Consider the following 27,610-nt stretch of genomic DNA (forward strand, 5'->3'; position numbering starts at 1 on the left):
TGAATGCAGTGGCTGTTCGTCAAAACAACGCCCTGATTTGAGAATGAAGCCAGCTTCAGTTAGGGGACATCTAAACAAAGCATTATGAAAGAAAGAGCAAGGAGCCTTTAAAGACAAAGCCCCCTTTTTTAATTATTGCTCTTCACTAGTTCTTACAGGCCTTGAGAAAAACAATTTAAAAACCATCCTCAAATTCTATCACAAGGATGAGTAACTAACTACATAAAAGGTATCCTTAGCTTTCTTTTATTTAAAAAAACAAACAGGACTTGTACGAGAGGAGAAGGGATTGAAGAAATGGGACTGCTGAAGCAGCCAGTACAGATCCAGCTGTCCCATAAAGCAAACAGGACAGCGTTAGACTGCAGCTCAAGGTCTTTAAACTATGTGCTGGATTTAGGTTGTTATTCATTCCCTCGGCGACTCTTCTTGTGACTTTTCTTAGATCTGAAACAGGGGAAAAAATATGCCATATGACACAATACTAGTAATAGTTCTCAAAGACCAAGGCGATTCATAGCAGTAAGTGGTATTTTCTATGGTCAAATATGGATAGTGTGACTTGACTACAACACTGAGGGAGGTACTATATGAAATACTTGATCTCCAACAGAGCAAGACGACCTTCAGTCCCCAGGATGAAGTGACAAGTAAGCTCCTACAACAGTACAGACACCCTTAAGAAATAGGCCAAACCTTTTACCTTTCAGGTGATTTGGAATGACTTCTGTGTCTGTGACTACGATGATGTCCTATGAGATAAAAAAAGGTAACAGTTACTTCCACAGACCCTGGAATTTTTTTGCTTTGCTAATGCAGTCTGCTTTTAGCGACCAAGTGTCCTAGATAATGCCAGAACAACCCTAGCCTTAATTAGGCACTCAAATTAACCTGGCAAATATTTGAAAAATATACCCAAGGCAATTTTGCATATATAAAAGGAGGAGTTCTCCAGCTGTGCTTTCATATAACTAGCAGCTTTGTGAGCCAGATTAAGCACTTATACTACCTTCTTGATACCGTGACACAGATTTTTCTTGCAGTGGATGTTCTGCTGGTAAAGCCATGCAGAGTTATCTGTAAGTGACAAAAATACCTGGAGATTTAGATCTTGATCTGTGGCGCCTCTCCCTGGACCTGCTCCGGTGTCGTCTTGGGCTTTTGCTGCGATGCCTCTCCCGGCGTGGTGATGGACTGAGAAGACAGAAGTTTTTAGGATAACCATACTAAAAAGGCACACATTCTAAGATTAAATAATAGACTAAAAGACTACCTTCTTCTCTTTGGAGAGCGGCTTCGCCTGTAATTGGGAGAGAAAAGAAAAGGTTGCTAAGAATCATTAGCAGACTCGGCTGTTTAATTTCCCATATTCTCCAGCAACAGCACCCAGGGCTTCCCTGGTGCTCCCCCCGTCCCCAGTTAGTGTGTGTGTGGCCTGCTACACACAAGGCACTACATGCTTCTGGACTGGCCCATACAGTGAGCAAATGAGGTTAGTGATGAGTTTTTCCTGGCTTATCAGTAAGAACAATTAACAGGATATTCTCTGCACCATCTGGCCTACGTGAAAACAAAGCACTTGGTTCTCCTTAATATCTTCACTGTACTGCCAAGTTCAGCTAGAGTTGGCCAGCAAGTTCAAGAGTTACTCAAAGACTAGAGAAACAGACGAGCCGACTGTGGCTGTGCACTGCAAATCATCACTTTAGAAAGTGGCTACAGAAATTGGGAGGTGTAAGAGATTCTGGCTGAATTGTCACCTTAATTTCTGTGCTTTGTTCCAGCCATCTGCACTACCATAGGTAAAAATATTGCTCAAGAAGAGCCACATCACCTTCTTGGAGACCTGCTTCGGCTCCGCCTATATCGCACAGCTGGAGATCTGCGAGGTTTATCAAGGTCTCTGTAGCCTCTTCTGCGGTGGTCAGGAGATGGTGCTCGTTCCAGCTGGAAACAATGGTGGGGGAGAAGGGGAAAGGTTCTATAAGTCTTGTTTCATCAAGATTTTTATCCATCAGTAAAGATTTCTGAACAATTAACAAATGACAGAAGTCATGCAATCAAGCTTCCCCATCCTCAAGTGTTTAATACTCAGAGGTGAGTAGTGCTGCCTAAGTTTGCCAACTGGAAGTTAAAATGGCCACCTCTCATACTGTTGATTCTTAAGTACAGCAGAATCAACTACGATGGTCACCATAACTTTCATAATCACTTTTAGTTCTCTCCATTATATATGTATATGTGTAAAACAAGTTATCTGAATGTGTTTAACACAGAACAGATCCAGATATCAGGAGGCAGAAGAGCTTGACAAACACAGAGCACTTTAGAACTGCTTCAGTGTCTGACAAGTTCTTGCAAGCAGCTTACATGAAAATATGTGAAGAGGGGAGATCAGTTGCAAACAGCCTCCTGGTGCCTCCCCTCAAACATTTCTCATAGGCCATAAAGTGTTCTGCAGTACGCAGCACCAGCTTCAATTATCCCCTTCCAAAACAGTTCACCAACCTTTTCATCTTCCTCTTCCTCCTCCTCACTAGATTCTACATCATCCATGTCTTCTTCCAAAGCACTAACACGAGGCTCGAGTTGCTCAGCTTCTTCCAGAACATACCGTTTCTAGGAGAAATTACAACTTTATCTTACATAACCCAAGTAAAAACAAAGAGCTAAGGAGGCGTCTCGTGCGCCAGAAGGGCCTGCATCATTCATAGCTTTATGCAACAAGCCAATAGCTGATACAGCTATTGAATCTGATGCAGTTAAGAATTCCTTAACCATCTACTTTTCCAAACCTGTAATCGAGGCAGAATGATATCACATACACGTTCCTCATGGAGTAGTTCATCAATAAATTCATCCACGTGCATAAGTTCAAATTCTGGGGGGCAAGAAAATGGCATTTAAAAGACAAAGAAGATTAACACTAGTGGATAGAGTAAAGATAAAACACCTCAGATAATTTATGTCAAGTGGGCTGTACAAACAGCAGTTCGAAAATCATTCTCAAAGATAAGGAAAATCATTAGACCTATCTTGCAAAAGGAAATTACTGCACAGCTAGGATTAGCTGATTCACAGTGCTCAAACCGGCACTCAAGACGGTGTTTCAGTGCCCAACAGAAAACACAAGCACTTGGGGAAAGCAAGTAAGTGAGGCAGTTCTCATTTGTACAAGTCAGCAAGACCAGCAACAACTATCCAAAGGATGAATAAGTAATAGGAAGGTTTCAAAAAGATGGTTACGCCACAGTTTTTTAAGCTTATATTACTAAATAGAATATTTACTTTTACTAAGCATGATACTTTAACAAAAGGTCATCTATGAAGTACTAAGAAAACACAACTCAGTAAGAGTACTCACCCCCGTTTCTGTTCTGACTTTTTATTTTTCGATAGTCATTGTACAGTGGTTCAAGATACTTGTAGCAGTCAATGGCAGTGCCTGTCAATCTCATGTACAATGCACCAAGCATTCGGACATACCTGAAAAGTAAACCATTTCATGTATCTGAGCTTTTTGCATAGTTAGCAGTTTAGATAAAAGAGTTTTTCCCCATGAATTTCTGAAGAAAATCAGTACACTAAAGTAAACAGAATACACGACTCTGTAGATTTTTCTCCTTCAAGTACTCAAGTAGAAATCTATGAAAAAAATTTATATACTCAAGTATACATCTATAGTCTCTGTATGGGTGTATTATCACTGACAAAGACAAAAGAAATACTAAAGAAAAAGTAGATTAATATTGCTCCCTTAATGCACCTCATTCTCAATACTCCAGGCAGACAGGTATTATCCCAGAGGGCACATGCCACAAAAGCAAGCCATTCCAACAGCTCAGGTGACAAGGAGAGCAGCCTTGAAAGCAAGAGGAAGGACGCACTTTTTAGAAAAGTTTATCAGGGCCCACTGAAAGCTAAACCCGGCACTGATGTTTGCCTGGCTGCTTTGGACAGTTTCATTCAATACTACAACCAAAAGTTAAAAACCAAGCTATCAACTTACTTGAAGTCCTCGTTTTTTATGAACTCCACGATGATGTCCTTTTCGGGCTGGATCTGCAGCATCTTCAGCGTCAAGCACAAGAAGGGCGTAGGCTTAATGTTCCCGCCATAGACGCCCCCCACGTACTTCAGCTCCATGGCCTTGTCCACCACCAGCTCGGCTGGGAGAGGGAGCAGCCGTCAGCGCAGGCCCCGTACCGCGCCCCCGCCCGCGCCGGCCCGCCCCGCCATACCCGTCAGGCCGAAGCACTCCTCCTTCCAGTACTTGGACTCATAGATGCGAGTGCGGATGATCTTCTCCACCAGGTACTGCGGGTTGGTGCCGTGGATGCTGTGCGCGTCCTTCACCGTCCGGTTGGCCATGGCGGTCGCTCAGCAGGTCCCCTCAGTGCCGCAGCGGGCCAGGCCGAGCCGGGCCGCCCCGCTCCCCTTCCCTGACGGGCCGCAACACCTTCCGCTTCCGGGGCGCTGCCGCCGGCTGCCATCTTACCTTCGGGCCGCAAGACCCCTTCCGCCCGCGGCTTCGGGGCGCTACGCGCAAACATATAGCTGTTGCTGACGCGGCCCCTTTCCGCCCCTTCCGCTCTGCGCGCGCGACCGAGGGGCGGGGGCTGCGGGCGGGCTTTGGCGCGAAATTCCATTCTCGCGCCACCGCCGCCACGCTCGGGGGTCGCTGAGGCGCCGCGGTGAGTGCGCTTTGGCACCGTGGACCATGAGGCGGGCGGGTGGCTCTGGGAGGGTGATGGAGCGCCTCGGTGTCTCTCTGAGCGTCCGACTGGGCGGCGGTCCGACGCCATGGCCCCGCAGGGCGCCTGGGCGGCAGCCCGGGGCGGGGAGCCGGCTCCCTCAGGCACAGCGCTGCCTTGTCTGAACCCGCGGGCTGGGGGGGGGGGGGGGGGGGAGGAGGGGGGCTGAGGGGGGAAGGAAAAACAGGTAAAAATTGAGCGGAAACGCCTGGCCGCCGTGTGTGAGGTTCGGACGGAAAACAGGAGGCTGTAGCCTTAAAAGGGCCGGCGATGCGTGTGTGTGCGCCGGCCGTGGCGGGGGTGGCCGGGCAGCCCCGAGCCGGGGGGAGCGGGAGGGCGTGGTGGTCAGTGAGGAAAGAGCCTCGGTGATAAGCAAAGCACAGAAGCCATCTACCCTGATAACTTGCTCTGTGAATAAGAGAAGTAGCCGGTAATGAGGGAATCGCGTGTTTGTCAGGTGTGTTAGTCAAGGGCTGGGTGTGGAAAAAGGACTTGAAGAGCAATCCACTCCTAAACACCTTCCCATTTTCCTCCTTTCTCAGAGGAGAGGCGATTGGAGGCCTTGGGGAAGGTAGGCTTCTTCGAATCAACCGATGCATGCCACGTTCTTCATACATGCTGAAAGATTTAATGGCATTTCTGGCCATTAATTCTGGCCAGAAGCTGACCATCTTGAGTCTTTCCCTGCTTTTATTTTTAAATAATAATTTAAAAATTGGTTGTGTATTTGTTTTAGATTTTCTTTGGGAATCATGAACACCCGGCAGCAAAGCAAAATTACCTACTCCTGGTATGGAAAACCCATGAGCTCAGACAGAAAACTGAGGACTTTCCAGTACAGGTAAATAACATTTATTTCTGGCTTGCTCAGGGAAACTTAATCGATGAAGATTTCTTTATCTTTCTGACATCATTTAGGTTAATGTGGCAGGCAGAATACGAGTAATGTTTTGAGCGTTGTGTCATGACACTGTATGTGTATAACAAAAAGCTCTTGAATTATAACTTGTATAATGTACAACAAAAACATATAATTAAATCTGTGAGTAAGTGTTAACTGTCTATTTGAAATACATATGAAAGCTTTTAATTGGGAAAGTGAACTGAAGGCTTTGCAAGAGGGAGCATAACTAGCTGTAAGATCAACAGGCTTTAATGATATGTGAATTATAAGAAATATGAAATCCTGCTAATCTGCACATGTGCATCACTTCCTAGGGGAATCGTTATTAAATCAGAAAGAAGCAGCACAGAAAACCATATACAGCTTGGCGATTTTATTTTAGTAGAAGGGGAGAATGCAGATCAACCTTTTGTGGCACAGCTCCTGGATTTATATGAAGATGGTAAGAGAAATAAAGATTTGCCCCCTCTCTGAGAAATTTTAAAATGTTTTAAAGATACCTATTTCATGGGAATGTATTTAGCTCATAACCCCATATAACTGGCCTAATGTAAGGAAATCAGGCGTTGGTAATTTGGAAATGGTCCTTACCGGAAGACAGTGTGAGCTCGTGGTTTTTTTTTAGAGACTGGAGAATCCAAATGGAGCAAGAGCACTGCAGCCCTGGAATTTGCATCTTATTAGACATCAGTGAATTTAGCAATAAGGTGCAAGGCTGAATAAACAGGTCTTATTACTTCTGCCCCTTGTAGAAATATCTTTTTTTTTTTTAAATAAAGGTAGATATTAAAAGGTAAATCATGGAATATGATACAAAGGCTATGTCTGAGTCTGAATTAGAAACTGCCCATTAGCTATGTCTGATTTCTCTGAACAGCTTTTGTTGTTTGTTTTGGGCCATCGTAAAAATGTTTTGAGTTTTTTTAATTCTTTACTTTTTCTAAAACGTACATATCACTCTAGCTTATTTATTCACTAATGCAGATTTATTGTAATATAACTGATATGCTTTTCATGCTGGAATGAAACCTGTTAAACGTCCCTGAAAACAAGATGTTTTTGTTTTATATCTTTTGTTATATATCCTTGACAAATTTGTTAAAGATATGTGGCTTTGTTTTTAATTCAGGGGTGCGCACCTTAAAATATAGAGAGGAACTTCATATTCAATTTTAACATGTTTCAAATGCTTCACACTGAATCTGTTCATAGTGTTTATTCAGACCTTCTTCTAGACATTTCAACAGCACGATTTTCTGGTTTGTTAGGCAGTTAATAAATGTGTTTCTATTTTACTTCTAAAATAACATTGAAATTGCAAATACTGTTCTGAAGTTTCTCACTTCTCCTTTCATGTCTCTTTTTTGAGTTAGTGGGGTCTGATTAAATCATATTTATGCAAATAAGTAATGTCTTCATTTGTCATACTGAACTGATGGATCAGCTGGTCTGCAGGTATTTTGTGATTGAGACCCTACGTAGGTGTTATCTTAGGCCTTAAAAGTCTCGCCTCAAATGTTTTAATTTAGCTTAGAGAATGGGAATTGTAATCTCTTGTCAGATGCTTTCTTACCAGTGTCCAGGGAGGCTTTCTATCCTTGATGGCATTTCAGCTGAAGTCATTGAAATCTGATGACAACTATTTGTAATACAATAAAATTCTTAATGTTCAGTGACTTTTTTTCATTGTTACAGGTGCTCAGGAGAAACATGCAGTTGTGCAGTGGTTCTCTCATATTACAGAGATACCTCAGAACAAATGGAAACTGCTTAAAAGAGAGGTGTCTCCCCAAGAGGTGTTTTTTGATCAAGTTTCTGGCTATGACACTGATATAGCTGTGGAGACCATTATTAAAAGTGTCATGGTATGTACTGCAGCTCATCTACACATACAGGGAAGAAACAAACAAACAATTTGAAAAGCAGAATAGAACAGTGCAGCTACTTTATTCTCTCCCAAACCAAATGTGTGATGCATATTTGTTAATGCAGTTAGCATAGGATAGGGTAGTTGAAAAATATTGCTATTTTGTCTTTTCTCCATCCCAAAATTACTTTGGGTGTTGGCAGCCAGCTCATTTAGAGGTTTGTGTGGAAGGACGTAATGCAACAGGAGTGCTCTCATGCAATAAACTTAATGTTAGAGTAAATGTAGGTTGAAGGTGTTCCCCTATGTAATGAAGGGTTGCGTGAATTCCAGTAATAAGATCTGTGAATAGAAAATAGTTGAATGTTAAATTAATAGTTAACGTATGTGTGTTTTGGTATTTTCTGTTTTTACAGGTAATACCACTGCATCTCAAGGAGAAACTACCTATTACATTGAACAAGGAACAAACTTTCTATGTAAAACAGTCCTGGGATGGAAAATGCTTTAAGGCCTTGTCTCCTGACATATTCTCTAAGCTGAGAGAAGCTAATAAGAAAGAAGGTGGCATCCCAAACTCTTCGAACGCATTTATTCCTTCGGACATCGTTTCCCCCCTGAAAAAAGAGACTGATAGAGTTGTTCAGAGTACCACAAAATCAAAAAACGTTGAGTTAGAAATAGAGTCAAAACATTCTGCTTCCAAGTCTTCCCTCGCTAAGGAGAGGCATTCACAAAGAATGGCTAATGGTATCAAAACTCCAACAGCAAGGAAGAAGTTACAGTTAAACAGTACGTATATGGCAATATTCTGTCCATTTGGTTGTTTTGAATGTGTTTTGTGCCTTTTCATACTGGGTAGTCCAAACAATGGTAATATTCAAGATTAGTGTTTTTAGCTACCTTATTCAGGCTTTGGGGTTAGCCCAAGCCTTTTGGGCACATCAGTTGTTGGTCTTTATGTCTGTTATTTCAAGCAACTGTATTGCTTATACGCAATTGCTGTTGCAAATGTTTTATTTGTAACTGGTAAGTTGAAGTTGAAGTGCTTGTTGGCTGAAATGCCACCAATCAGCCTAACTTATCCTCAGAACATCTCTTTACTATTCTGATGGTGCACTGGAGTGTTTTTGTTGGGCTTGTTGAATAAGCACATTTGATCCTATGTAATGCGCCATATTTTCAAACTGGAGCCTGAGTAAAGTTGTAAGTGATGGAGGCAGGTTAGACTACAAACGGATTTTTTTCAGTTTTCTATTTAGTCCTCTTTTTAGAGGAAGTTATGCCTTCTGTATGTATTCAGTTCCTTGCTCCTGGAGTGTAATGCCATCCCCTTTCATGTAAATGATAGCCACCTAGCCAGTCGTACCATGTCTTCTGAAAGTTAACCAAACCAGCAATATTAAAGCCTGAAAAAAGTTAATTTTGCTCTTGATTCCTAGGTCCCACAAGATCTCCTAAAAGCAGAATCCTGGGATGTGACATTTTGGAACTTTTGGATGACGACTGTGATGCTGTATCACCATTAGAACCATCTGCTACTAAAAGAAAAGTGAAATTCAGTGGCATTTTAGGCTCACCACCAAAAATACCTTGTGCCAATGATAAGTCAAAGTCACTGTTTGATAATGCAGAGTACTGGCAGAGGTTTAGTGATACGATACAATTATCCCCCTATAGTAAGGTCAAAGACTCTACTGAGAAAGCCAGGAGCCCTGATGTGAACGATGATGTTATATGGTAAGTGACAGCCTTTTTATAATTATTTTTGTATGGGATTTCTATTTGTATGAAGTTTTCTTAAAGCACATTTGTGAGAGACTTCCGGAGAGAAAAGCAGGTGAAGTCTCTGTGTATACCATGTTTTGCCTGTTGAGGTCACTGAGAGAAGGGGGATAGCCTAAACAGTTACAAGTGCGTTGTGGTGAAGCTCTAGAAAGCGTGTTACTTGGAGGTGAATGAATGACTGGGGAGATCATAAGAGGACTTGAATTTCAAGGTGGACGCAGCAGTTTGTGGTTACAAGAACAGAGAGAAGAGATTGGAAACAGGAATGGTAGGATGATCTGAAAGGGAATTGAAGCCATATTGATTCTTATGGTTTGTACACATCAGCATGGATTAAAATATGTTTTCCTGCAGTCTCTGTACAGATGTCGTACAGGCTCACGTGTGCCCTACTTGTGACAACTATTGAGATACACTGAATTATAGAAAGGGATGTGATAGGCTTCATGAGAGTTCTCATGATAATTGTATGTATACTTTCATGCTAATTTTTATGTAGAAAAGAAATCAAAACTCAAAGTTAATCGTTTAAGTGTATCTTCACATGGCCTCAAAATGGCATTAAGCTGGGGCAGGAGGAGAATGGATCAGATTTTATTGTAGGAAATGTTGCAAGAAGCCAAAAAACAGTCATGTTCCTCCTTTCAGAGAGTAAAGATGTGGGTGCGACACTTGGTGGGTCTGCACCCCATTCTTGTCACTTATGGTATAGCAAAAAAACACTCACTTTTCATTAATAAGGTAATAGCATTTCAATGGTATTTATAGATCTAAAAAAAGTTCATGGGAAAGTTGTATTAACATAAAGTGTTTCAGTGGTAGGGATGAAGAAGTGCCCGAGAAGATAACTGAGGAATCTCAAAACACAAACAGAAAAATCCACTCCAAAGGGCAGATCAATGAGATCACCAAGTAAAATCATATCTGTTTTTGAAAAAAACCCAAACAACAACAAAGCCCCACGATGAAACAGAAAACCACTACTGTTTTGAGCCCCTGTCCCTTCAGTTTGGCACTGTTATATCTGCAAAATAATGTGGCTGCTAATTCAACTATATCAGCATCTGTTCAGTGCCCTTCACCAATGTGTATGCGTCTAACTGGGGAATAGAGGGAAAGCTGTTAACATGCAGCGTCTGCCAGCTGATGTGAAATAAACTGCCATTTTTGGTTCAGGGTGCATCAGGAAACAGAGTGGTATAATGTTGATAGGGCCCCAATCAGAGACATCCGTTTTGAACTAATGCTAGTGCAGCCGCTATGGTCACAGCATCATAGGTCAGCTAACAATGACTTGTATGGGCTCAGGGTCTCTTTACACTTAAAGCTGCTATAGAAAAACCTATGCTTTACTGGAGAAACCTTTACAGTACAGACCACGAATGAACTATAGTAAATATTCTGTGGGGTTTTTATCTTGGCAAAGTTATATTGAAGGGAGAGTGCAAGAGAGGGGAAATCATGCTGCCAGTATCCATGCCATAGCCAATCTGTAAATAACCAAAAACAAGTATTCATACTGGATTAACAGCCATAACAATTGAGTCTGAAGTTTGAAAGGTCTTCTCTCCATCTCTAAAAGTGTGATGCACTGAGGAAATACAAATAGCTTTGTGTTCTTTCTTTACAGTTTAGTTGGATATCAGGAACCAGTTAGTCTGAGCCCTGTATTGACCCCTCGTTCTCGTAGAAAATGTGCACAGAAAACAAGGGCTCGCATTTCAGAGCAGATCAGGTAAGCTTTTGTGTCTGTGATATCTTACTCAGATTGCTGTTGACAGCTTGAAGCCTTGTTTGTTTAGCCAAATATTGAAATGCAAATGGCTCTAGAAGCACAGCTTAATTGCAGTGTGAGTGAAAACTGTCTTACATTGAGAAACGTAAAGCTGACTCATGATGTTCATCAGAAAACTGACTTCCTTTAAGCCACTCTATTAAACAGCCATGGAAAACTAACAGCTCAGGTGGAAAATGTGTTGGCTTGCTGATTACGATAACTACAGTAAGTAGAGTTGTATGTACTTTTTTAAAACTCATGTCACTTCTGTTTCTCACAGCATATTAAATGCACTACAGTTGGACAAGGAAGATGCTTTTCTGTCTAGTTTAGACAGCTCTTACTCTTCAAGTAGTGAGGAAGAGGAGGATAATACGCTCTGTAGTCCAGAAAAGAAAACTAAGTCAAGCAGAATACTCAGCACCCCAGAATCTTCAAGGAAGTCTTCAGTTCACACTCCTGCTAAGACCCTGAAGAAAACTGTAAGGTTCCATATAAAAGAGCTGTTCTTATTATTTCTGAGCCAATTATTTGAATGCTTGATGCCTGTGTACCAAAGCTAGGTATCTGAACCCCTTAGCTTTTAATCAAACATTAGCTTGAAAAATATGATCTTTGGTATGATTATGTTATGCAAGTGTATAAAACACTTGTGTATTGTGAATGTTCTGACCACGTTCATCAGAAAACTCTAGCCTAAACAGGGAAGATAGTGGATTGGGCTTGAGCCGAACAAACTGATGAATCCTCTTATGGCCACCATTTTTATTTTATTGTAAGCTGAGCACTGAGACATTTTCATTCTATTTCTGTATGGTCTTTGAGTGCAGTCTGTATACATAGCAGAAAGCCATAAGACTAGCTTTGTGCTTGGCAGTTAGAGCTGTCTTGATTCTTGAAAGCTTACCAATGTCCAGATGGTTGCCAATGCAAAAGGGATGATCTACTGTGTTCATGGCCACACCAAAGACTATGGCCAGCAGTTCCTCATGGTGTTGTGGCTGCTGATGGAGGTGGCATACCACGCTTCGTGAATCTTAGGCCTGACTCATTAAGACCATAGCCAGGTACATAGTGTCAATGGCTAATTTTTACTCTGTGTTTATGAAATGTCTAAAAGAGAAAACCTAGTGTAACTAGAACTTGTAAGCACAACAAAGAACAATGATTAAGACACCGTATGTTTTTTTTTGTTTGGACAATGAAATTCAGATAGATCCAGTTCTAGTTGCTTGTTCTTTCATAAGAACTGGATCACTTTGTGACTCAGCACTTCAGAAAAGCATTATCAATTTAAAAATTCTTTAGACAGTTAAAAGGTGTAACTGTCTTTGTCACCACCCCCTTTCCAGTTTCTTTTTCCCTCAGGAAGAAAAGACCATGAGGCTTGTTCGGCAATTCCCTTTGTAAAGACTGTTTCTCTTTTCGTCTTGGACTCTGGCATCCCTGGGTAGTCTTTGTGCATAAGTAATGTTTGGGAAACTTGTATGAATGATCAGTCTCTGATAGAAATTGCCGTATGTAGAAAGCCAGTTTGAGGTTGTGACTTGTCTTTGCAGCCTTTACCAGCAACACCCAAGACACCTCGGAATGCGACTCCTGAAATTCCCAGGCGCAACCATGAAGCACAGAAACCAGCCAGTGTACTAGAAGAAGCCAGATTGAGGTAATGAGCCAGATTAAGGCTCAAAGGAGGAAGTAATCTTTTTGTGTCAGGTATGCAGAGCAGTAGGCTATGCTGAAATAGGGAAATGTCAGCTTTATCATATTGAACAAATTTAGTAAAAATGCATGGTGTTTTGATACCAGAAAAGTGTTTATGAATTTACAGTACAATACTAGATATACAAATCCTAGCAGTATTTACAGTTCTACTTTTACAGTTTCAAATTATTGTAACCAGTCCACGCTAAGTTCCTCAGAACAAGGTGTATGTCTTTATTTTGTGCAACATTAGGAAAAAAAAGATCCTCTCCTATTAGCTTTAGATTGTAAAGGTACAATACCTTTCTCCTCTTGGTGTGTGAAAAAGCTTTACAGGTATTGTTGCAGATCAGTGGGGAAAAAATGCATTCAGGATTGACTGTATCTTGCAAACTGAGTTCTAGTTTTTTGACAGTTTCCCCTGTTTTATCCTACCTCTACACCGACTTAAAATTTTTTTGTGAATTGCAACAGCTAGATCTTTATTGCTGCATATTCCTGCTGTTTGTTTATAAAGCTGACCACTCAGCCCTCTTAAAACTCAGAAAAACACTAGGCCATTTCTTTCAGGATGCTTGACATTGGGGTTCAGGCTTTAAGAATGTAAGAGAGAGTTGAGAAACTACACACAGCTGTGGAAGGTGGAGTATCTGGCTATTTGTTTTCCTCAGTAGGCCCTTCAGGTAGAACTGTGAAAATGCAACTCTTAGACCTCCTCTATTTCAATTTTCTTTTTCTTTTTTTTTAATCAAAAGGCTGCATGTTTCTGCTATCCCAGAATCTCTGCCTTGTCGTGAGGAAGAATTCCAGGATATCTATAACTTTGTGGAAAGCAAACTTATTGATGGTACAGGAGGGTGAGTTTGCTGGTGAGACTGTAATCGAGATCACATCTACCTATGGCATACCAGCAGTCAGAGAATCAATGCTACTTCTATTTAAAAAGTTATCATAATTTAGCTGAGTTAAAGTTTCTAGTTGAATTCTCCTGGTATTTTCCTTCCTTAAGAAGGGTTGTGCATAGAAATAATGCAGGCTCCTTTACTGTACAGATTCAAATTAGACTGAAATAACTAGTCTATTTAGATGGGAAACCATTTTTTTTTTAAAGCAGTAAATTACATTTATAAAGTATTTTAGGTTTTTAATTGCCTGTTAATTATTAATAATCTTCATTAATTTCCAATGTGTTATGTGTCCCAGTTTGCAAATAAAGTAACTGAAATATAAGGAATTGCTTGAAGTGACAAAGAATTAGTATTCAAGGCTGGTCTTGGAGCCCAGGAATTCTAGTTCATTAATCCTAAGAGCGTTATCATTTTGCTCAGGCCACTGAAAAGGTTTTCTCTTTTTGTAGGTGCATGTACATTTCTGGAGTGCCTGGAACAGGTAAAACTGCAACTGTTCATGAAGTAATTCGCTGTCTTCAGCAAGCTGCAGAAAATGATGACCTACCATCATTCCAGTGTGTAGAGATTAATGGCATGAAGCTGACCGACCCTCACCAAGCTTATGTGCAGATACTAGAGGTGAATAAAGCCTCTTCAGTGGCTCTCTGGTTTGAAAGAAGAAATCTTATCCTTTGCCATCAGATTCTTGATGCATTACAGGATTCAAGTCACTTAACATATCAATACTTCCAAGTAGTCCCTCCAAGAGACAGTATGCTTTTATCTTAGAGCAGGCTAAAAAATAATTAACTTAAGGCCATGGTCAACTTCTTGATCTATTTTGCTTTCATGTACATAAGGGCAGTGGCTGGGAAATAGCCTGATTGTTACATCCACTCGGGTTTAAAAAAAAAAATCTAAACCAGATTCTTCTTATATTTTCCCCTTCTATAACTTTTGCTGCACATATATGTTTAAAAAGTCAGAGATGAGAACTCTGGAAGTCAGTGTAGCAGTGGAATGATTACTAAGAGTCTTAATGGTCTGTTGTTCTGTCATCATAGCAACCTAGCTAAAAGGAGACTACCTCTCATCAATCAGATTTCCACGGCAAACTAGCCTGCAGCAGCTCCTCTGGGACTACTGTCTGTGCTTGCATTTATATGGGTGTGAATTAACCTTCTGAGAACTAGATTAAGATTACCCAATAGGCATTAGACAGTAACTACTCAAGACCTTTGTCAGTCTAGGCTAACTTTAAGCCAGTGACCTGGAAATGAACTGACAGTTTCCTGAAGCATCTAGTCCCTTTTCATATAAATTTCTGCCCCATTTATTTAAGTTTGACATCTTCTATCTGAGCAGGAAGTGGCATACATTGTTCTAATATCCCTATCCTCATAGTTGGAAGTTACAGATACATATTTGCATCCTTTCCTTCAACCAGCATAGACAGTGTCTTGCTGAGGGATTTGTCGTAGCCAGGCCACTGTTTCTTTAGCATAGTGCAATGCTTCATGACAATTACCTTATCTCATGGTAATGTTAATGTATTTTAACACTCTCTGTTCCTATCCCATTCAGCATACATCTTTAAAAGTAGTAAAAAATAGGCCTTTGGAAGTAAAACTTGTTGCCTTCCGTGGGCCCTGAACTCTTTAAGCTAGCCCAGTTAAATATCTTTCAGGGGAGCACATAGTCAAATGAACCTCTCATTCCTCTGGTTCCTTCTGCCTCAGCTGTTACCCTAGCTAGGCTGCTGCTACGTTTCTGATTGCTGTATCTCTTGCTGTGGGTCAGTCTCAAGCTCCAGTTTGCTGATGTCTCACTGCATCACTGAAGCAAATTCTGAAGTGTTCGCTACTGCAGTTACTTCGCTGTCATAGGAGAGTTTATAGAGAAGGGACAGGGACGAGAGGGCCTTGACAGGTGAAGGAAATAAGGTTAAATACCTGTGTACAGTAAGTGTGCCAATTCCACCACAACAAACTGAACTCTGTGGTATATTGGATGCCCAGTTCCAGAGCTGTAGAATCAGGATCCTCTGGGATCCAACTGCTTTATGTGACTGATTCAGACTGTCCTGACTGAATTTGAAACATGAAACAAATACAGATTATACATTATTGTCATGCTCCAGCTTGTTGAATAATTATGAAATCTCAGATCAGTTTTTAAGCATCTGGATTCTGGAGAACAAATATAATTTTCAAATGCAATCTTCATTTTACTTTATAGATTTACTCTGAACTATGTTGCACAATTGATTCAGCACAAGTAACATAATTTTGAAATGTCATGCTTTAATTTTTGTATATCTTTGGACCTGCAAGGGAAGAGGTAACATACAGTCAGCTCGTCTGTTTTGCCAAGTATATTATTGCAGAAGCAGTTCTTGTTGAAAGTATCTTTTTAGCTTAGAGTTGAACAAACTATTTGGGTGTAGATCCTGCTGATGATTCATTAATATTTTAATGGGAGTCCAAGATTACTGAAATCAGGCTATTCTTATCAACTGATTTAAGTTTTCAGTAGGTGTTTTGCATTCAGAGACACCCTTGAGGCATACTAGGTTTAGCACCTCCTGAGACTGGGTTCAAGATTTCTAAATGAATGTATATTTAAGACAAATTGCAGGAAATTCTAATGGCCTTTCTTTTTAGCTATGAATTCTTGTGTTTCCACTTTCCTTTATGGACAGTTTCTGGTAGACCTGAGTGTCTCATGAGCTACTTTCCACTCCCCACCTCCCTGCCTTGGAAAAAAATCCAGATGCTTAGTGTTGAGTGTTGGAGAAAAGCTAAAACTGACTAGGAGTTAAACTTCCTATTTCCAGGGGTTTGGCGTGATTAACCTGCAACACTGTTTAATCCTTGTCCAGTTACTGACAGGTCAGAAGGTGACAGCAACCCATGCTGCAGCACTGTTGGCAAAACTGTTCAATACACCTGGACCAAAGAGGAAGACCACGGTGCTAATAGTGGATGAGGTGAGATGAAGAATCCTCATTCTCTTTCCTTGAAGTAGCATAAGGAATTAATTTTTGAAGGATGGAAAAAGACGTGCTTGGAGTATATCATATGTGATCTAAAAGAATAGGCTTAAGAGAGAAGACACACAAATATTTCCTTCTAGCCTTAGTAGAAAACTGAATTTAGACGGGCAAGTATCCTGTTGCTGTATTGTTCTCTTCCTTGGGTTTCATGTTGGTTTCATGTTTTGTTTTGGTCCAAGTTATGGAATGAGTTGTTCTATCAAGTCCTAAATACCATAGAATTCAACTGTATTTTGTCTGGAAGCTGCTGCTTTTCCAGTAAGAAAACTCACAGTGAAATACGTCACAGCCAGTTTTGAAACTTCTTGAATGTGCTATGTTCAGTAATAAACAAAAGCACACTTGTGTTTTGCTGTAAGTTAATTCAGGTTCTCACATGGAGGGTCTCTTAATCTTGTTAGATGTAGTATTAATAGCACAGCACTGTTTAAAAGCTCCAGCTGTTTAATCATTCGACTGTATTAATAATGTTCAAACATCTAGTAAGACTGCTTTACCAAAAGAGATTAGAGCCCTAATTCAGAAAATGCAGTTGTATTAGTAGACGGATAAAGGAAACACAACAGAAACAGCTTGTTCAGAATCACATAAAAAGTCTTCTGTGGCAGCACTAACTCTCTCAAAACCCTCATTGGGTATTGTAAATACAAGGCCATTCTTTCTCAATCTAATTCTTCTCTTTCTGTCTCTGCAGCTTGATCTTCTGTGGACCCGGAAACAGAATGTGATGTACAATTTATTTGACTGGCCAACTCAGAAGCACTCCAAGTTAATAATCTTGGCTATTGCTAACACCATGGACTTGCCAGAGAGAATAATGATGAACAGAGTAGCTAGCAGGCTGGTATGTCCTAGCAGTTTTGTTGCTATGCTAGAAAATGAGAACAGATTAAATACTGTATGCAGTCAAAAGTAATTGAGGAGAAAGGTAGGATCGGTTACATCAGAGGTTAATCAATGCTTTTATAATTCCCTTTCCTCTCCAGAGGGCAGATAATGAACACATAAATCTTAGCAAAGTAAGTTTAGGAGCCAGCTGGCTAATCAGATGTTATGCCGCATAAGTACACTGTGTTCTTGTAAAAGTGAATTAAGAATGCAGATGTCTTTTTAAACATATTAATATCTGGATAATCAAATGCTGTGCTTCATGGTTAAGCTGCTTACTCTAGAGTTCAGAGGAATTCTCTTCTGGCTTCCCTTCCTCTTTCCCGTTTCATTCCAGGGACGTAGTTACTTATCTCTGTTTGCCGTCATCCGCTGGTAGATTTTTCTGTTGAAAAGTTTCCAGCAAAGAAAGTTGGATGCACTCTACAGCTGTGTTGAATACATTTTCCTAGGTCATCACTTCATCACTGCTCTGAAAAGTGATTTGCAAAAACAGTGCTCTGTGCCTCCATCATTATGTGACTCAAAAATAGTTCCACAGTGTGAATTACTTTTCCCCACCCGCTAAAACTGTAGATCAGCTGAGTCCACATACTCAAAAGAGAGAATAATTTTGCATAAGAAATGCAAAACTCAGGCCTCCTGTATAATATCAAAGGCAGTGCACCATCTATAATATAGATTGTCCTCATCTGAAGCGGTTTTTATTAGCTTGAGCCAGAAAAGAATTCAAGTTTTGGTTGGTTGCTAAATGAATTCAATAGTACACATGTATACAGATTTGCTGAAGGAGAGGTGAGTATTTTTTTCATAGCTTCTGCTGTTACTGTATTAAAAAATAAAGTGTAAGCAGTTGTAACCAAAGATTTTTGTATTAGGTGGCATGATGTGTTTATAAGTTTCATATGAGAAATTTGAATTCTAGTATCAGCAGCGTTTGCTCCTCAGGCCTTTCAGTGGGAAGGTCTGACCAGTGGTCCTCACCTAGTCAGTTTTGTGGATTTGGATGTTTATTTTACAAATGTGAAGTGGAAGAAGTGATTTATCAAAGCATATCACTGTGAAAGAGAGATCACTCCTACCAGAGAAAATAAAGCTACTAACCAACTCCTAGAGCGGTTTAGAGTTTTCAAGCACTGCAAAGGCTTCTCACTGTATTGTATTATTTACTATAGGGCCTCACCAGAATGTCCTTTCAGCCATACACCTACAGGCAGTTACAGCAAATTATTTCATCCAGACTGAACAGCATGAAGGCATTTGAAGAGGATGCAATTCAGCTAGTTTCCAGAAAGGTAAGCACAGTAGAGATGTATGTTCTTTGTGTTGCACTAGGTAAAGAGTGTGGGGGCAGCGAGGGAGAGTTTTGTAATGGTAGTCAAACTAGGTTCTGTGGTGATGTGTTCTGTATTGGAGACAAAGTGGGGCGCAAGTAGCAGATCATACACCAGGCTCTCTGTAAGATATACAGGGTATTTTTGCGGGAAACATCGCTAAAGCAGCAGCCTTGCTTTTTCCACCTATTTTGAGAAGGCAGCAGTATATTTCAAGAGCTGGAGGCATGACAGCAAGAGTCATGATAATGCATAATGATGTCAGCTTTCTCTGGTGTTTGGCGTAATGTGAGTCATTGGATGATCTTGGGGGGGATGGGATGGGATGGGACACGACACACCAAAACAAACTAGTATGCTAGTAGCAGTGGAAATATCCATGTTCATTTTCTTTCTCAAGATGTTTAAAGCCTTAGTATAATAGATAGTATCTGTTCTGTTGCCAGCCTTAATACTCATCTGTACAGAAAATAAATAATGCGTTTGGGATCAGTAGCTTCTCAAAATAAGATGTATGCATTGTTTAATGACTTATGTTAGCAATAATATGTTAAAATAGTCTATTAAAATTATGTTAGAACATCTGTCAAACAGTATACACTTAGTTTTTCTGCTAAGCATCATTCTAGGATTAAAAAAAGTACTTGTAAATATGTCAGAAGTAAATATAAGCATTTATTTTGTTATGAAGGATCCACCTTTTTGTAAGAATACTAGTGATGATTTTGCAGACTGAATAATCTGCAGTGTTTTTCTAGTACGATTTTTCTTCAGAAAATTTAGAAAAATAACTTGCAGTTAGATTATTTTCTAAAGGGTTTCTCATTCTTGGCTCCAGCTGGATTCTAGGGCTTTCATATGTTATCAGCTGCATATCTACTGGGAAAACTAGGCCCGTACTCTGTCTAGCAAAGGTTCGTAGATTTATTAAAATTGTAAACCACAAGTGGGGTTTTCAGCAGTATTTGGTTTCAGAAATTTCAGACACCCAGAAATTTTCAGGCACTTGTAAATGTAAATTCACTATCCCAGATATTTTGTTGAGACCTACTAAATAATATGAGTGTACTCTTAAAATCAATATTCTGCTGAGTATGGAAAAGCTGAGGAGTGTTTCCCTGCCCCGCCTCCCCCCCATTTTTTTCCTTTGCATGAATATGGATTGTGGCAGGGTCTTTATTGGTAACATTTCTGAAAACTTTCAGTGTTGAACCGAACTGCTCACACTGAATTTCCTGGTTGTCCTTTTTTTTTTTAACCTCTGACTTCTGTGGTTATAGAAAAAAGTTCAGTCTTGAATTTGTGATGACCAGACCAGAATGGGGGTGTGGAAGGGTTGTTTCTGCTGGTTTTGGTCAAAAAGATTGTTATTTAGTATCTGGGATTCTAGTAACATGGTTCACAGTAGCCTTGCTCTCCTGTTTTGTGGTTGGGTTGGGTTTGGTGTTGGGTTTTTGGTTTTTTTTTTTTTTTTTGGTCTATTGATTCTTGCTGAACTCTTTTTCTCAACTAATAGGAAACATTGCTACAAACCTGTCATGTTTACTTTCAGGTTGCAGCACTGTCTGGTGATGCAAGGCGTTGCCTTGATATCTGCAGAAGGGCCACTGAGATCTGTGAGTTTGCTAGCCAAAAGAGAACCCCTGGAATAGTCAGGATGGCCCACATAACAGAAGCCATAGATGAAATGTTTTCATCACCATATATAAATGCAATCAGGTAAAAACATTTCTTAGAGGAATTTCTTTGCTTTCATGTCTTTTTCACTGGGCTATTTTTTCAAAAACATTCAGTCTGTCCTTGCCACCCTTTGGGAGTGTATGTGGTGCATCGTGCTTTGCTGAAGTATGATACAAGACAAACCTTGCAGCATAGCTAGGAGAGGGAAGTACAAAATAGCAGTTAAAGACAGGGGAAACAAAGTAATAGAAATCACTTGTACAAGTTTGTACAGGATGTTTCCATGTTAGTGTGTTACCTCAGATCAGGAGGGGGTTTTGAAATTTCCCAACTGTCCCTGCTTACTGTACACTGGTGTCACTGAACACAAGTTTACAAGTACATATATTTAAATTCCTTCCACTAGAACTAAATCTGGAAGGTACACTCAGGAGCCAAAAACTCCAAACACTACTGGTTATTCAGCATACTGGACCAGACTTTGAGCTAGACTGAAGGAAAAACCACTCAGACGTGCATAGTGTAGGCACTGGGTCCTCAAGAATCAGCTCTTCCCCTCCACATATCTGCTCGTATTATGCTGCTCTCTTTGCTCTCTTAAATGCAGCCACAGGTGCCTGAGCAGAATATAAGACGTTCCCATTTGCACTGATTTCTTTCTTAACATAAATACATTCTGTTAGGAGCTCCAAAAGATTTCCTGAGGGAATACATGTGAGGAATTCTGTTGCCCTTCAGTGCTCTGCACAAGCTGTAACTGGTGAAGTGCTTTAGCAGTTTCTGGTCAAAAGAAGAGAATCTGTTTCAGCAGAGAAGGGGGGACTAAGGGGTGCAAATATGATATTTTGCTGGATATGTAAGTAGTGCTTTTACTGTGCTACTTGGGCCCGAAAACCTCAATGTTAATAATTCATAAATCTAAGTTGATCATAACACACCTCAGAACATGTATGATATTTGGAATGAAATGATGTGTTCAGATACATTGAAAGAAAGGTGAGGTGAAGTGAAATGCAGTGCATTGTGGTGCCAGAGTTGCAGGCTGTAATATAATGGCTAGTTGACGTGAACTACCCCTCAGGTAGTACCCTGCATTTAAATATGTGCTTACCAAGCAGTTTCCTTTCCAGACTTCTTCCTGAGGTTTCATGGGTTCTAAACTTGGCAGATTGATTTTTGTCTGTTTTGTTTTGATATTCAGGAACGCCTCATTGCATGAACAAATGTTTCTGAAAGCAATTTTAGCAGAGTTTCGCAGGGCAGGAGTTGAGGAGGCAACAGTTCAACAGGTATGGTTGTGTTTCAGAGTACTTTTTTTTTTCTTTTACAGCGTCCCCCTTTTGTAAAAATTACCAGGAAAAACTGTAAATATTTAAATACTTGGGAGTTTTATTCTTAAAATTCAATGGAAGACAATATGATACCAAGGTAAATTGGGGCATGGCTGTCCAGGCCAGGTGTAAAGCCTGATTTTCAATGGGACTAAATACTTAAAATTGGAAACACCTGCTGTTGTATTAATGTTACCAGTGATCTGGATGACAAAACTATTTTTTGGCCTGTACCTGAAAATATTGCATGCCTCTACCTAACGTGCTTTGTAACAGGAAAAATAACAGAGAACCTGAAAATATCAGGCAGCATAGTTCAAGGAGGAAAACTGAAAGCTGGCATCAACTTCTGTATCCCTGTCTTTCTGAATAGAGGCAGGGATATCGCTAGTTGCTTCAGTGTTTTTAGTAGACCCATAAAATACTTGGCACCAGCAGAGCTGTGAAGACTGCACAGAGTCCATGTCACGATTCACAGTATGGAAGCTAAAAGTTAGTACTTACAAAAATGTTCAGAATTATATATTTATATATAAAATAACCTGGCAGGTTTATCTGGTTATACAGGTTTGTAAGTAAGCACTTGGATTGTATTTGCCGTTACTGCCCCCTGAACATCTGCATCAGTTGATTGCATAGATACACTGGGCGATTGGTTCTTGAACTTCAATGAATATTTTGTTAGACTGATTTGTTACGTTTTTCCCTTTGTTTTCCTCTAACACTTTTCTAATTAACTGCTTTTCGAAATCGAAAAGCAGAAGACCCCACCTGATTCTTATTACAAAGTTACTAGTCTGCATGATTGGTGACAACCGCATTCTCTTGTGCTTAAAGGTGTATCACCTTTGTAAGCTGTGGTCTTTCAAGTTTGTAGTCAGTGTGACCTATGCTTGCTTGTCACTGGGCCTGAATATCACTTCAGCGCAGATTGATATGTAATTAGTTATATGTCAACTCTTAATCTTCTGGATAAACTTTAGTCCACGTAGTCCAGGGAGGAGAGGTGTACTAACAGATAAAATGATCTGGTTAAAAAATGGCAGACAAAGTAGGTTGCTAACTGTTTTGTTTTTTCACTATATAAAAAAGGAAATGATAGCTTGGAATTGTTACTCCCTTGACAAAGTCCTAATAAAGTTTGTGCTAAAACAGCAGCATGTGTGCATTTCATCTGAACAGATTGGAGCTAGTTTTTCCTCCCCTCCCATAGATGTGAAGGAAGCTTCTTCATTTTCACCTTGGCCTAATAGGTTGCAGTAGGAGGTAAACATGACCTGTGTCATTTTTCTCTGTTTTAATAGATCTATCATCAGCACATAGCATTATGTAGAATTGAAGGCATGCAGAGTCCTACAATATCAGAGATTATGGCAGTTTGTTCAAGACTTGGCGCCTGCAGGCTCTTGCTGGTGGAGTCCAGTAACAAGTATCTTCACATGCGGGTGCGACTAAATATCAGCCAGGATGATGTCATGTATGCACTCAAGGATGAATAAGACAATAAAGATTTTATTTTTAATGTTATAAATATTTTAAATATCATCTATTTTTAAATGTTTAAAATTGTTGATAAAGATGGAAATAGTGAAATGTATTTTTTTATAAATGCTATTTTCTAAAATACTAAATTCTGTACATACTTTGCTTAAATGTTTGTATTAAAGCACTTTTTGTATAATAGATAATTTGTTTCAAGGCATTTTAAATATTTGAAATCAAACTGTTTTTTAAATATTTTAATGTGCTTCTTAACTGGTCCCCTTTCAGCTGAGGTGTATGAACTGGAATTGATCACTTGCATCACTACTAACGCTGAGGAGTGCATTTTGTTAAGACTAGTGCTGGTTTTGTGGCATTGCAGTTTGTGTAGCTTTTCATTAACTTGTGGAGTATAAAAGACACCATTAAAATGTGCTTAAACTTACATTACTGATACAGTGAAAAAGAACTTTCAGTTTGCAGTCAAGGTTGAATAATAAATGGAAGAGACTGTGTGCTACCAGGAAAGTAAATATCCCAGAAGAGATCTGTCATTCAAGTAACCAACTTTTCTTTTTTTTAAATATATATCATGGATTGCTTCAAAAAAATTGTCTCAGGTAGTGCAGGTCTGTTGAAGTCTGCTTTCATAATTGAACTGTTACCAAAATATATTAGTAATTTGGAGATGGATAATAGATGAGAAGCCGGTGGGCGGCTGCCCGACTGCCCCCCAGCACGGCGCCCTTGGCTGGCCCAAGGACCAGCGCCCGTTCTCACCGTTAGTGCCTCGTTAACGTGACGTAGTTGTGCACGAGCCGGCACCAGCGCTGCAGCTTTCCGAGGCGGGGGCTCCGCCCTTCTGGCCGGGCTCCGCCCCCCGCGCAGGCGCCGTGCTGCCCCTGAGCCGCGGCCGAGGCCTCCCCGTGGCGGGCGGGCGCTGCTTCCGCGGGCGCCTTCGGGCGGGCGGCGGGAGGCCGAGGTGAGCCGGGGACCGCCCGCGGCCCCTCAGCGGGAGGTGGCGGGTGTTTGCGGGGCGCTCAGCCTATCGCCTCCGTCGGCTCCTCCCTGCGCCGGGGCGGGCCGGGCCTGCCCCGCCCTCACGGGGCGCCGGGTCCGGCGGAGAGGGGGTCCCTCAGCCCCGCCCCTGCGTGACCGGACGGGGCGGTGCCGGGTGCGAGCCGCCTCGGGCGGAGGGAGGGGCGCGGTGCGGCCGGGCGCCCGGGGGAGGGCGGCTGTGGAGGAGGCGGTGCTGACGGGGACGGACCCCGGGGAGCGCGTAACCCCTCTCGCGCTCTGGCGCTGCGCGGTGTTTGGGGGTGCCGGTAAACGCGGCAGGTCTGGGTACAGCCTGCTCTGCGCTGCCTGCCTTCGCCCAGTGTGCAGCGCACCGAGGCAGGCGGAGACACTGACGTTCGGCTGCATGTGCTCTCAGTCCCTTAGAGACACGATCCTCCGAAATTCGTGAACCAGTATGCTTGGCAGGAGACCTAAAAAAAGCCCTCAGGCGAAGGGCCAGGGAGCTGCAGTTGCGAAGCAGGTAAGGAAGGCAAAGGGCCAGGGAGCTGCAGTTGCGAAGCAGGTAAGGAAGGCAAAGGGCCAGGGAGCTGCAGTTGCGAAGCAGGTAAGGAAGGCAAAGGGCCAGGGAGATGCGGTTGCCACGCAGGTAAGGAAACCTCCTACTGCTCTTCAGGGTAGTCTCGTTCGGGCCTCTTGCTGCTGTTTTCCTGCTGGAATCTCCCATGGGTTAGTAAGATATTTCAGTACTGTGAAAAATTTTACACTCGTGTGGTGCCTGTTTTCCTGCTTTCTCCTTTAACACATTCTTCTTCAAGTAAATATCTGATATGCAGCAGTGGGGGTCTTGCAGGGAAGCCACGTGTTGTAATGCTGTAATCTTTGCATGAGACCTCATGACTCATGCTCATAGTAGTTTCCTACCCCAGCTACACTGAGATTTAATAATAACTTCAATAACACATGGAGGTTTTTCTTGCATCTCTTCAGAAGATGCACCTTTCTTGCACCTCCTCAGAAGCCTCTTGGGGTTTCTGAAAGGCTTGAGGCTTGAGACTTGAGGCATTTGGAAGCCTTGAGACTTTTAAACATGATTTAGTCATGGTTGGCACGTGTAGGAAGTCAGGCAACAGCGTCAAAATAAGAAATAGAGCCAAGGCAAAATTCTGTGTAGAATAGTGGAAGAAAAAACAGAGTACAGTTAGATGTAAAGAGTGTGTTAGAACCAGGAATGGAACTTTAGAAACCTTTGAAGGTAAAATAGAGGCAAGTTAACATACAGAGGAGGAATAACTGATAAGAATGCAGGGAAATATGAAGAGAGATTGGAACAGGATATTAGAATCAAGAAAATAACTAAGATATTCTCTTTTGGCGATTTCTTAGGAACCAGTATTCTCATACTGGAGGCAGAACGATTTAGCTAGAGATCTGTAACGTTGCCGTTGCTCTAATATAAAAGTTTACATCTCTCAGTTGGAGAGGTAGTATGTAATTTAGCTCATTTGAACAAGGGAGAAGATTAAAGGTGAAAATATCTTTCCCCGTTCCAAAAAAAGAAACTGTGCTCAGAAAAGATAAAGAGTAAATAAAGGATCTCGTTAACATATTTGACTGATTTCTGCAATTCAGTAGAGTTAGTTATTCAGCCTGTCTTACAGCATGGAGGATTGTTTCTTGAAACAAATACACTAATGGCTTGTTCACTTGTGAATTAATTTAAACTGTTTTTGTGCTATGTAGTATATCAACTGCAAGTTTTTTGTAACCTTTTTTCTTGCTGTTAACCAGTTCTTTAATACTATTAATTTAATTGGAAATGTGCCTTACTGAACAGACTGACTTAGAGCTAGAACTGTTGAATTCTGTTCTTGACTTCATTCATTATGGCACTCGTTTCACTTTCTCCACTTGCAGTGTAATAATAAACAGATCATGTGTGCTCCTGATCCATTTTGCACATCGATAAAAGGTTATCTGTGTTGTGTAAAACTTGAATCTTTAGATCACCATTATAAATATTTCCTGATTAAGTCTTGTCCTGACCTTCCTTCATTCTATCCAAGACTGCAAATGTATTATTTTTGTCTTATGGAAGGGAGATGAATAAGGCAGAGGCTGGCTTACCAATCTGTCCAGTGCCTTGCAGGATGTCAAGGGCAGGATCAGGGGTAGTAAACAAATAGCTGCTGATTTTGAATACTGTTCCTGGTCCTTGGAATCGGTGTTTCTCAGCTATGTTTTGCATTTTCCTTTGGGATTATAAAAGGGTTCAAAGAGGAACACAAAATACTTCAAGGGAGTAGTCACCAGCACCTCGATTCCTACAGGGTTAAATAAAAAAGTTGTTATTACTTCTTATCACTAGTTTATAAACTGTCAGGCAGTTTCAGCCTCCAGCAGCACTTAGATCCTCGGAGGCAGGAGGAGAATGTTAACCCTTGTAATAATGACAACTGATTTTTATTCCTTTGCTTGAGAGAAGCTGAACTGCTGCCTACTTGGCCATGTGAAGACAAATAAGTCAACAGGAACTTATGCTTTGAAAAAGTCTGAGGAAAGCTACTTTAGCCCCCTCATAGGATGAGTCTATTTAAAGTATGCTATTAACTGAACTAAAAATGTTATTTCTGGGGCAGTTAGTATCTTAATCAGCAATATGAAAATTGTGATAAAATGGCATCTCAGAAGAATACCTTTTAGACTAAGACCTCAGAGATTTCTCTGATGCTTCTGTCCTTTGGCATCTTTTACAACAATTGAGTGATAACCCCTGCTGCTTTCTCAAATTCTGATTACTGTTATTAATATTAGCTGATGTTCTGTTCCGGACAGTTGATTGTTTTCCCCAGTGTAATGTAGGCATTCCTGGGTTTGTAATGGCGATGTTTCTCTGGGTGTGTGGTGCATGGGCTTTCCACGTGTTTGATTTACCAGCTGAGGTAACAAGAAGTACAGAGCAGTTCCATATACATAAACATAGGTTATTCCAAGAGATAAGGGTGAAATCTCTCCTGTATATGCGTGTCAGACCCGTATTGTATGAACGATGATTGAATATTTTTTAGCTTAGCTGTTACAGGAACTTCCCTGATGATATCTGCTTCATGAGACTCAGTGTAACAGACATAATTGTATT

The 27,610-nt window shown here is 40.9% G+C and overlaps 3 protein-coding genes across 5 annotated transcripts in view; 2 read left to right on the top strand and 1 right to left on the bottom strand.

Moving 5' to 3' along the window:
* Window positions 1–230: 230 nt before the first annotated feature.
* PRPF38A (pre-mRNA processing factor 38A) lies at window positions 231–4,570 on the bottom strand. Its single transcript, XM_075097622.1, has 10 exons — window positions 4,242–4,570; window positions 4,010–4,169; window positions 3,365–3,486; window positions 2,796–2,881; window positions 2,509–2,619; window positions 1,835–1,947; window positions 1,274–1,300; window positions 1,097–1,194; window positions 704–752; window positions 231–447 (listed from the first exon to the last, which is right to left on the bottom strand). The coding sequence occupies exons 1-10, from the start codon at window positions 4,369–4,371 to the stop codon at window positions 405–407; spliced, it is 939 nt and encodes a 312-aa protein (XP_074953723.1). The 5' UTR covers window positions 4,372–4,570; the 3' UTR covers window positions 231–404.
* Window positions 4,564–23,899, top strand: ORC1 (origin recognition complex subunit 1). Of its 2 annotated transcripts, none has more exons than XM_075097620.1 (17): window positions 4,564–4,694; window positions 5,491–5,595; window positions 5,973–6,100; window positions 7,354–7,523; window positions 7,942–8,317; window positions 8,968–9,265; window positions 10,944–11,048; window positions 11,371–11,572; window positions 12,650–12,756; window positions 13,550–13,651; window positions 14,152–14,323; window positions 16,566–16,673; window positions 17,434–17,583; window positions 18,803–18,922; window positions 20,514–20,680; window positions 21,843–21,930; window positions 23,277–23,899. In XM_075097620.1, the coding sequence occupies exons 2-17, from the start codon at window positions 5,507–5,509 to the stop codon at window positions 23,469–23,471; spliced, it is 2,577 nt and encodes an 858-aa protein (XP_074953721.1). In that variant the 5' UTR covers window positions 4,564–4,694; window positions 5,491–5,506; the 3' UTR covers window positions 23,472–23,899. The 2 variants fall into 2 exon arrangements, with proteins under 2 accessions (XP_074953721.1, XP_074953722.1); XM_075097621.1 differs by lacking the exon at window positions 4,564–4,694 and adding an exon at window positions 5,213–5,325.
* A 448-nt stretch (window positions 23,900–24,347) lies between these two features.
* CC2D1B (coiled-coil and C2 domain containing 1B) overlaps window positions 24,348–27,610 on the top strand; it is a 35,741-nt gene continuing 32,478 nt past the window's right edge. The window contains exons 1-2 of one of the 2 annotated variants that reach the window (XM_075097619.1): window positions 24,348–24,436; window positions 24,890–24,994. In XM_075097619.1, coding sequence (XP_074953720.1) covers window positions 24,929–24,994 — 66 coding nt within the window. In that variant the 5' untranslated portion in view covers window positions 24,348–24,436; window positions 24,890–24,928. Of the gene's footprint in view, window positions 24,437–24,669; window positions 24,995–27,610 lie in introns of those variants that run through there. The other variant, XM_075097618.1, reaches the window with a different exon arrangement.

This window comes from Phalacrocorax aristotelis, chromosome 6 (assembly GCF_949628215.1).
Source record: "Phalacrocorax aristotelis chromosome 6, bGulAri2.1, whole genome shotgun sequence".
Classification (NCBI taxonomy): domain Eukaryota; kingdom Metazoa; phylum Chordata; class Aves; order Suliformes; family Phalacrocoracidae; genus Phalacrocorax; species Phalacrocorax aristotelis.

What these genes read in the sequence shown, in the direction of transcription:
- PRPF38A (XM_075097622.1), bottom strand. Translation starts at nt 4,371, where the DNA reads ATGGCCAACCGGACGGTGAAGGACGCGCACAGCATCCACGGCACCAAC. An exon ending in AAGTCAGAACAGAAACGGGG is followed by an intron (nt 2,882 to 3,364) that starts GTGAGTACTCTT and finishes CTTGCCCCCCAG; the next exon opens with AATTTGAACTTATGCACGTG. An exon ending in AGGAAGAGGAAGATGAAAAG is followed by an intron (nt 1,948 to 2,508) that starts GTTGGTGAACTG and finishes CATTGTTTCCAG; the next exon opens with CTGGAACGAGCACCATCTCC.
- ORC1 (XM_075097620.1), top strand. Translation starts at nt 5,507, where the DNA reads ATGAACACCCGGCAGCAAAGCAAAATTACCTACTCCTGGTATGGAAAA. An exon ending in GAAGAAGTTACAGTTAAACA is followed by an intron (nt 8,318 to 8,967) that starts GTACGTATATGG and finishes CTTGATTCCTAG; the next exon opens with GTCCCACAAGATCTCCTAAA. An exon ending in GTGAACGATGATGTTATATG is followed by an intron (nt 9,266 to 10,943) that starts GTAAGTGACAGC and finishes CTTTCTTTACAG; the next exon opens with TTTAGTTGGATATCAGGAAC.